The sequence below is a fragment of the Triticum dicoccoides genome, chromosome 6B (assembly GCF_002162155.2).
Source record: "Triticum dicoccoides isolate Atlit2015 ecotype Zavitan chromosome 6B, WEW_v2.0, whole genome shotgun sequence".
Classification (NCBI taxonomy): Eukaryota; Viridiplantae; Streptophyta; class Magnoliopsida; order Poales; family Poaceae; genus Triticum; species Triticum dicoccoides.
This window is the reverse complement of record NC_041391.1, coordinates 492,739,446-492,749,973: the sequence shown is the minus strand read 5'-3', so window position 1 is coordinate 492,749,973 and position 10,528 is coordinate 492,739,446. Positions and strand designations below refer to the sequence as shown.

At 47.8% G+C, this 10,528-nt stretch overlaps 1 protein-coding gene across 1 annotated transcript; it reads left to right on the top strand.

Moving 5' to 3' along the window:
- Positions 1-4,573: 4,573 nt before the first annotated feature.
- On the top strand, positions 4,574-7,275 carry LOC119320265 (S-adenosylmethionine synthase 3). The gene is made up of 2 exons (XM_037594390.1): positions 4,574-4,732; positions 5,739-7,275. Exon 2 carries the CDS (start codon positions 5,760-5,762, stop codon positions 6,942-6,944), a length of 1,185 nt encoding a protein of 394 aa, XP_037450287.1. The 5' UTR covers positions 4,574-4,732; positions 5,739-5,759; the 3' UTR covers positions 6,945-7,275.
- The last annotated feature ends 3,253 nt before the right edge of the window (positions 7,276-10,528 follow it).

Genomic DNA, 10,528 nt, shown 5'->3' with positions numbered 1-10,528 from the left:
CACAATGAAGTAGATGCATATGATAAATTTTTTGGTGGAACTCCAATTTCAAACTATTCCAATTCCAGGATCCAATATCATCGCATAGCCTATACCATGCCAATGCTTTTCCCTTCAAAGATAAATGGAAAACCTCTTTCATAACTTCATACCTGGGTAGACCTGCAGGCTTGAACAATCCACAAATTTGTTCTACATATATCAAGTGCATATCAGGATGTTCGGTTCCATCTCCTGCATAAGGATTAGCTAGCAGTTGTTCTATCATACCCGAAGGAATTTCATATTCAATATTTTCAGTAGGTGCAGTAGGTTGAGGGGTAGCTAATTGTAGTTCCGGTCGAGGTGAAGATACCCCTAACAAACCCCTCAAAGGATTGTTTTCCATAGTAACACGTGACAATAAATTTCAGCACACTATATAAATGTTTCCTTACCAATTCCACTTACCAAAGGCGCTTCACTCCCCGACAACGGTGCTAGAAAATAGTCTTGATGACCCACAAGTATAGGGGATCAATTGTATCTTTTTTCGATAAGTAAGAGTGTCGAACCCAACAAGGAGCAGAAGGAAATGACAAGTGGTTTTCAGCAAGGTAATGTCTGCAAGTGCTGAAATTGTAAGTAGCGGAGTAGTTTGATAGCAAGATAATTTATAACGAGCAAGTAACAATAATAGAAACAAAAGTGCAGCAAGGTAGCCCAATCCTTTTGAGGCAAAGGACAGGCCAAAACGGTCTCTTATTATAAGCAAAGTGTTCTTGAGGGTACACGAGAATTTTATCTAGTCACTTTGATCATGTTGGTTTAATTCGTGTTCAGTACTTTGATAATTTGATATGTGGGTGGACTGGTGCTTAGGTGTTGTTCTTACTTGAACAAACCTCCTACTTATGATTAACCCTCCCGCAAGCATCTGCAACTACGAGAAAAGTATTAAGAATAAATTCTAACCATAGCATTAAACTTTTGGATCCAATCGGTCCCTTACGGAATAGCACATAAACTGGGGTTTAAGCTTCTATCACTCTCGCAACCCATCATATAATTGCTACTCCATAATGCATTCCCTTAGGCCCAAATATGGTGAAGTGTCATGTAGTCGACGTTCACATGACACCACTAAGGGAATCATAACATACATTCTATCAAAATATCGAACACATATCAAGTTCACATGATTATTTCCAACATGATTTCTCCCGTGACCTCAAGAACAAAAGTAACTACTCACAAAAGATAATCATGCTCAAGATCAGAGGGGTATTAAATAGCATAATAATGGATCTGAACATATAATCTTCCACCAAATAAACCATATAGTAATCAACTACAAGATGTAATCAACACTACTAGTCACCCACAAGCACCAATCTATAGTTCCGGTAACAAGATTGAACACTAGAGATGAACTAGGGTTTGAGATGAGATGGTGTTGTTGAAGATGTTGATGGAGATTGCCCTTCCCAAGATGGGAGAGTTGTTGGTGATGATGATGACGATGATTTCCACCTCCGGGAGGGAAGTTCCCCCGGCGGAATCGCTCAGCCGGAGGGCAAAAGTGCTCCTACCCAAGTTCCGCCTCGAGACGGCGGCACTCCATCCTAGAAGTCTTCTCCTTATTTTTCTAGGTCAAAATGACCTATGACCTATATACCAGAAGATGGGCACCGGAGGTGGGCCTGGGTGAGCACAACCCACCAAGGCGCGCCTGGGCTCCCTCGCTCGCCCAGGTGGGCTGTGCCCACCTGGTGGGCTCCCTCTGGTAGTTATTTGCTCCAATATTCCTTAAATATTCCATAAAAATTTTCCGTGAAGTTTCAGCTTATTTGGAGTTGTGGAGAATAGGTAGCCTGGCGTAGCTTTTCCAGGTCCAGATTTCCAGCTGCCAAAATTCTCCCTCTTTGTGTATACCTTGCATATTATGAGAGAAAAGACATTAGAATTACTCCAAAAAGCATTATTATGGATAAAAACATCATAAATAACAGTAAGAAAACATGATGCAAAATGGACGTATCAATGAGCCAGCAAGACATAAGGCGACTCATCCTATTTGAAAACTTTGGGTTTTTCAGCTAAGTGTTGGGACAGAAACAAGTTTCTATTGAAACGTTTGCAGTCACAGATCTACAAAAGCATTGGAAAAGAAACATTTATCAAAACATAGAGCACACAGTGGAAGCAATAGCAGGTCCATTGACAAGATTGAATGGCAATGTGAGTTTCCTAGATGCTAGAATGGTATTGCAATTGCCACCGCAATGTTTCTATGAGTAGCACAAAACAAACTAAATATATCCCAAATTATGGTGATGAACCGCAAAGAACACCGATGAACTACAACGAGATGCGAGGAACAATGGGGTATTTCTACAGATCTAAAAGAGGAGATCAAACATACCTCGATGCAGTGGGTGTTTCGAGGGAGTTCTTGAGCAGCTTCGACGACGATGTGCGCGAAGCAGAGAACACAGACGATGTCGCCGGAGGGCTTGCAGTCGTGCGGTGGCGGAGCTTTGGTTGTGGAAGACCGAGGCGCAAGGAAGAAGACGACTAGAGGGGTGAAGAGGTAAAAGTGGAAAAAGAACCCCTACGGGTATATTTATAAGGAAAAAAGAGAAGGAGAACAGGCAGGCGCGAAAATAGAGGAGGCGTAATAACTTTTCGAGTAAGGGATGCCTCGATTTTCGGGTTTGACAGATATACATAAAAGATTCGCTATGATGTCACGCTTGAGCTCGTGAAAATCTGGATGATGACGTTATACTTTCAAAGAGATAGAAAATGACAAGTGTGAGAGTATCATAAGCCGGAACCTATAACCCGACCATGATGCAGATTCAAAAGGAAGATGACCCGAAATTATTATCGATCCGAAGCTTGACATGAATAAATTCAAGTCAATCTAAGGCTAATGTTGGGGATATGACCCCATGGTATAACCCGCCCGTTTACATATATTTTGTCCGATTGATTCAAAGAGTAGTTGAAATATATGTAGGCATTGTTCAATGGCCGCCTTCTGCACGTGTATCCGCGGACAGGTCTCCTGTCCGTGGACGGACGCATGAAAAGTTTGCAGGTCGCCGTTGAAGATGCCCTTATAATCAAAACTCTTTTTCTTTGACCCAGACCATCTCTGCCGCTCTGCCCACCGCTGCAACCAAACGCACCTTCATAGTACCCGATCGTATCCTGGGCTGCGCTATCCATGCCTCCGGCAAAGCAAGGTTAAATTGAGCACCACGCCTACCGCATGGTGTGTAGATTACTCCCTCCGTCCAAAAATACTTGTCGCAGAGATGAATATATTTAGACGTGTTTAAGTTCTAGATACATCTATTTTATCCATTTCTCCGACAAGTATTTTCGGACGGTGGGAGTATTACGCAGCTCACTTTGGCAAGTGGAGATTATTACGCAGCTCACTTAGGCAAGTGGAGATCCCTCCCTTTGCCATCCCGATGAGCGGCACAACCGGACATAGAGAAGATACGCGCGAAGAATATACCTTTGGCAGTGGCGGAGCCAGCTCAGCCGGTGAGCCGGGGCAAAGTACATGACGCTCCTGCCTGCTGGTTGTTTGCCCCTGCAAAATGATGCTTGGCTCTCCATTAGCTGCTAGTGGTCAAAGGAGAATGCATGGCACAGCCCGGGCAGCTGCCCCGGCTAGCCGGGAGGTGGCTCCGCCAATGCCTCCGGGGTTCTCGGCAGTTCGATGAGCGGGATGCCGGACATGGGGAAGACAAAGGGAACAACCGGGACGGCCATAGAGTAGTGTAGTGTATTTGTATCGTGAGAATGAAGCTCCGTATGACCGTACGTGCACATAATTTTACCATTTTAGTTAAAATATGTCTAAAGTGAAAATGTTTTCGTCCGGTTTATATGAAATTCGCTGTGTTTACATGTATTTCGTCCGGTTGATTCAAAGAGTAGTTGAAATATATGCGGTTATTATTCGATGGCCGCCTTCTGCACCCGTATCCACGGACGGATGCAGGGAAAGTTTGCAGGTTGCCATTGGAGATGCCCTTATCACAAATTAAGTTACTGTTGAGTCTTAGGCAATCTTGTATTACTCTTGTTCCTCGTTGTCAAAATAAAACGAGTGACGGACTAGCTAGTTTTGCTAGAGTAGAGGGCCGAACAATTACGTGGGTCGGTTCGGGCCCTGAGTATGTTTTGAAGTTTGTCCAAGAGGATTGTAAGGACCTGGTAATTGAGTAATACAAGTATTATTCCCGCAAAAGGAAAGAAAGAGCGCACTGCCCACCGCTGCAATCAAACGCACCTTTGATAGTATCCGATCCTGGGCTGCGCTATCCATGCCTCCGGCAAAGCAACGTGAAATTGACCACCACGCCTACCGCATGGTGTGTAGATTATTATGCAGCTCACTTAAGCAAGTGGAGATTATTACGCAGCTCAGTCAGGCAAGTGGAGATCCTAAAAAAAAACTTAGTCAAGTGGAGAAGAAAATAAATCGGGTGGTAGGTGATCTGACCCACCGCCAAATAATGGGGGTTGGTGAGGTGAAGTGCTTCACCAACGACCGCAGCACAGGTTGTGCAGTCCGACGCGCACCAGCAACACGCACGACCTCGCAGCGGCCTCCGCCGCTATATAAGGCGCAGCCGGGATCTTGGTACAACGCCGTGCTCACATTCCGCCTCTTCCCTCCCTTCGGTTCATCGGCCTCCCGATCGAGCAGTAGAAGCAGCGCAAGGTTGGCCTCCCCGCCCCACGCCCTGTTCATGTTTTCGATCTTTCATGTCTAATTCATCGTTTTTCTTCATCATACGTGGGTGGCGTAATTACTAGTAGTACTAGATGTATCGTGATGCGAAGAACATGGCTAGTTTGGCAGTAGCACGTCCTGAACATGGAGAATATTAGTCTGTCATCGGCGACAGTCCCCAAGAGAGGCGAAAGGGGGTGACCGCGTCTTCCTCGTTCGCGACGGCGAGGCGGGGGGTCATCTCTCCTCCGCTTGTCCCTTCGGCGACGGTGGGAGGGGGGAGGAACCCTGGGTCCTCTGCGCCGGTGTGTAGAGAGTAGGAGTAGGTGTGTGGGTCGCGCTGTCCAGGCGGCGGCGCTACGTCCAATAAGTGTGCTGCGGCTCCTCGTCGGAGCGGCGAGCTTGGTGTATCCGGATCCGGGCGTACTCGGCGTCGCTATGGATTTTTGTTCCTCCGGCTGCGTAGTCCTCACGGCGGCTGTTGGCTCTTGGGTTCCTGTGTGGCCGGGTGGATGTGTACGGGGAGTCGCCGGCCGGTGCTGCTTCTGATGGAGACGGCGGTGGCGGCTTCTGTTCTGGCGCAGGGTTGATTAGTCGTCGGCAGGCGGCTCCGGTGTTTCTCCTCGACGTGGTCGACCGGGGACTTCGGATCTGAGGCTCGTTGGGCAGGGGGTGGTCCCCAGACGATGTGCCACAGTGAGATGTCGGCGGGTCTTCGACCCGAAGCTCTCGCCGCTCCTTCCTCCGATGGCGGCAGATGCAGGGTGGTTGACCAATCAACCCCCTCAGGGATATATTTGTTATTTTTCTTGTTTTGGGGTGTTTTCTGCTGCTCTGGCTTATTTCCAGGCTGTGAGGCGTGTGCTGCGTCTATATTCTCTGTACTTGGGGACAGTACCGTGATTTTAGTCGCCTTTTCTGACTAATGGAAAAATACACGGGTAATTTCTCGTTGGAGTTTCATTCTAATTGTCGGAATTTCTTCTATTTGCAGGGCATCGCTAGCACTAAAGAAATGGCAGCCGAGACGTTCCTCTTCACGTCCGAGTCTGTGAACGAGGGCCATCCCGACAAGCTCTGTGACCAAGTCTCCGACGCCGTCTTGGATGCCTGCTTGGCCCAGGATGCCGACAGCAAGGTCGCCTGCGAGACCGTCACCAAGACCAACATGGTCATGGTCTTGGGCGAGATCACCACCAAGGCCACCGTCGACTATGAGAAGATCGTGCGTGACACCTGCCGCAACATCGGTTTCATCTCTGATGACGTTGGTCTCGACGCCGACCGTTGCAAGGTGCTCGTCAACATCGAGCAGCAGTCCCCTGACATTGCCCAGGGTGTTCATGGACACTTCACCAAGCGTCCCGAAGAAGTCGGCGCCGGTGACCAGGGCATCATGTTCGGCTATGCCACCGATGAGACCCCTGAGCTGATGCCCCTCAGCCACGTGCTTGCCACCAAGCTTGGAGCTCGCCTCACGGAGGTCCGCAAGAATGGCACCTGCGCCTGGGTCAGGCCTGACGGAAAGACCCAGGTCACAGTCGAGTACCTAAACGAGGATGGTGCCATGGTACCTGTTCGTGTGCACACCGTCCTCATCTCCACCCAGCACGACGAGACCGTCACCAACGACGAGATTGCCGCGGACCTCAAGGAGCATGTCATCAAGCCGGTGATCCCCGCGAAGTACCTCGATGAGAACACCATTTTCCACCTGAACCCGTCTGGCCGCTTTGTCATCGGCGGCCCTCATGGTGACGCCGGTCTCACCGGCCGCAAGATCATCATCGACACCTATGGTGGCTGGGGAGCCCACGGTGGCGGTGCCTTCTCTGGCAAGGACCCAACCAAGGTCGACCGCAGTGGCGCCTACATTGCCAGGCAGGCTGCCAAGAGCATCATCGCCAGCGGCCTCGCACGCCGCTGCATCGTGCAGATCTCATACGCCATTGGTGTGCCTGAGCCTTTGTCTGTGTTCGTCGACTCCTACGGCACCGGCAAGATCCCCGACAGGGAGATCCTCAAGCTCGTGAAGGAGAACTTTGACTTCAGGCCCGGGATGATCAGCATCAACCTGGACTTGAAGAAAGGTGGAAACAGGTTCATCAAGACTGCTGCTTATGGTCACTTTGGCCGCGATGATGCTGACTTCACCTGGGAGGTGGTGAAGCCCCTCAAGTTCGACAAGGCATCTGCCTAAGAGCATGGCATTCTCTTGGTCTGCCGCCTCTCAAGTTCGTCAAGACGGGATCATGTTGCTCCTGGGAAGTGAGAAGAAGCATTAGACATTGAAGCGACGCTCTACACTGGTCTTGTTGTATGGTAGTCAGTGCTAAGTTTCTTACTGTCATTTCATATATTTATCCTTTCCATTTTGAGTCGCTGAAACTGCTGAGTGATGTGCAGTTTGCTCTGTTAGTCGCTCTGTCACTTTCACTTTTCATATTCTTTGTTGTGTAGTTCCCTCATAATGCTCTTTCTTCCTGAGTCTCGGAAAGAATAATAAAGAGCCATGTGTAATTCTATTGCTCCGTTCTCCCCAAATTTTGTCATTATTTTAAGCAGTACTAATTGAGATACTATCCAAGGTTTTGAATCATGGTTTTGTCCAATTGGTGTAAGCCCAACTTAAGCAAAAGTGGTTTCATGAGATCTGAACTGCGAAAATAATACTCCCTCCATTCCTAAATATAGGGTGTATAGTTTTTGGCACGGAAATTAAAGAACACATATGGAGGGAAAATTTCACAAGCTTTGGGCGACATTACACATGACTAATTGACATGAGAAAATAGAGGAGCTTGCGTGATATAAGGAAATGTAAACAAATCCCTCAAAAATTTATCCAAACGAGTGGTGCAGTGCAATACACCTTATATTTCGGAATTTTTCTCAAAAATCTATACACCTTATATCAAGGAACGGAGGGAGTATTGATTCACTGGACTCTGTTTTTGGCCCACACTGGGGCTCAAGAATCATATCAGCATTGATTGGGTTTGGTGTAAACTACAAGGATGATCGGGCGCGCTTCGCTGCAAGGTTGGTGTCGTTGAGAATTCATAAATAAAAGTCTTTCGTTTGCTGTGTGGAGATGAAGAAGTGTTTTTTTAGAACCGAAGTGTTTTTTGTTTATAATGAAGTATTTTGATGGTCTCTTTCTGGTGTATAATTATGTGTTATTTGCAAATTAACCCACACATATGCAGGAAAGTTTTTTGCAGTGGTGTTACAGTGTCGCATGTTGATGCTAGACTGATTTATTTTCATAAGCTGGTTGTTATGAATTGATTTGAGAGATCATTGACCAATCAAAATCATGAATCAAATTCAAAATTAAATACCTCACTTGAATGAGGGAGCTTCTTGAGAAATTGTTGACCAAGACAAAATTGGGAACTCAATCCAAAATCATATTGGTGCTACAAAGAGTGTCTGCGAGGCTAATGTATTTTTATACTTCTAAGGACCATTTTTATCTTGGTACTCATACTAAAATGGTTGTATGCATCCTTAGTTGGTGCAGAGGCCGGAAAGTGAAAATCTCTCTCATTTTCTAGGTCGAGGTAGACACAAGCCGCCCCACGCGTCGCCCCCACGGGCGACCCGAGGGGAACCCTAGCCGCCCTACCTCTTGGCCTCCTCCGCTTCCCCCCCCTCCTCGCTGTCGTCCGCAGCGCCGCCGGGCGAAGCCTGGCCGGCAGGGCGGCGGCTGGGCTTCTCCTCACCTCTTCCGTCACGGCTGGCGCGGGGCAACGAGATCGGGAGGTGCATCGGGCGAGCGCCGGGTCCAGCGGCGCGGCGGGCGGGTCTCCAGGCGATGCCTGCACGGCGCGGTGACGACGGCATGCTTGTGGTGAAGTGGTGGCTGCGTTGGATTTGACCGGTGGTCGCAGGTGCCGCCGGATCCATATCAGATCCATCTAGATTCTGTCTTTGGAATCGGTCGGCCGCCGCGAGGTGGTGGTGGTCGTCGTTGACCACGTCGGATCGCTGGATTCGGCGTCTGGAGTTCTACATTGGGTTCTTCTCTGTCCTCCTTCCTGGTGGGCTGAACCCCATGGCTCTTTCATCTCTGCAGGTTTTGGTTCATGGCAATTGCCGGATCCGGAGCAGACGGAGGTTTGGTGGTATAGGATGGGACCGGAGAAAACTTTGGTCGGCTTGTTCGACCCGGCATCGACGACATCACTCCATGTTGTTATCCTCCTTAGAGGCGAAGCCGAGGTCTGTCCTATCCACTCCCGAATCCCTCCAGGACGAAAGTCCAAAATCCAGTGTGGATTGGGCGGTGGCGGCGTCCTGCACGTCGTATTCTCCATGGAGGCGCCGTCTGGGGAGGACCTCGTATTCAGAGGCGGGATGCTGCGGGTGGTGGGGCTCCGCGTAGCTCTAGCAGTGCCGACGGTGTGGTGGTTACCAGGTGGTGCGACGTTGCATCTACCGTGTTGATGACGACGAGTTTTGGCGACATGGTGCATGTGAATATCGTCGACGGATGCGGCTGGATGGTCGAGCGCAGGGCGGTGACGCTGTTTGACGTCATGGTGGCGTCGACTGCAGGCTAACAAGGTTTGCGTCAGTCCCTGCTATGGAGATGGATCGTTGGAAGACGGCGGTGGCGGGTTCAGTGAGTGCGCCGGATCGGTGTGTGACCCAGTCCCGGTATGTGGCTAGGATGGGGTATCCGGCTTTAGATGTTAGATTTTAGTGTGACGTCTGTTTGGTATTAGGCTCGGACATTCGGCACCACTAAATAAAGGCGATAGAAGTAGCGACACATGTTGCTAAGATGGTGGCTCCAGGCTTACTAATGCACTACATTATAAAGTCTTTGTGAATAATTAATAAAATGGCCGCATGCATTGTCCAGATGCAGAGGCCGGTGGTTTACCGATTGATTTGAGAAATCATTGACCGGTCCAAATCCTGAACTAAATTTAAAATTAAACACTTCATTTGAATGAGAGAACTTCTAAAAATATTATTGACCAAGTCAAAATTGGGAACCCAATAAAAAACCAATGTCCTCGATTGAATGGGAGGCCTTTAACCCTAGGAAGATTGATATAGTAGAGTTTGTTCGGAAAACTATTGAGTTGATGCTTCCTACTAATGGTTTTCCTAGAGAACGCTCTTTAGTACGTCTAATTCTTGTGTGCAAATCACTGACGCATATGTCAATCCCTATTAGCTTCAATGCATCATTTTGAGCGTATGACACTGAATGTTTGTTCACGCCCCTGTCTTATCCCTTAACCTCGCATCAAAATCACAGCCAGATGAAAAAATTTGCATCGAAGCATGGCAATTTTCAATAGTCTATCTGATAGTCCTTATCGAAAATCTGGCATGACAATGTGGTTCTGTCAGCATGGCAATTCCTGAAGACGTAGGCAAAATTTATTTTCATATAGCATGGCAATTCTCTTATGGAGCATTGCAAGCCTATCTGATATAGCATGAAAATTCATGAACATGTGTGGCAAATTTTCTTTTCTTTTTAGCCTGACATTTTCTATGTTGCACCATGATAAATTGCTAAAACACACGTCAATTTACTTTGCTGCAACATGACAAATTCCTAATAATTTTTTCTGCTAGCATGGCATTTTTTTTCCTTTTCAGCGTGGAAGAACTTTCTGTAAGTTAGAAGTGCACTTTCTCGTGATGTTGTTTGCTCAAACGAGCCTCCTATACAGAACGTTCGTTCGCTCAGATGACCTCCTGAGAAAACATCAATGCAATATTGATGTTCATTTAATTTGTCTTTTTATAGCAATC

Coding starts and splice junctions, on each gene's coding strand:
- LOC119320265 (XM_037594390.1), top strand. CDS start 5,760: ATGGCAGCCGAGACGTTCCTCTTCACGTCCGAGTCTGTGAACGAGGGC.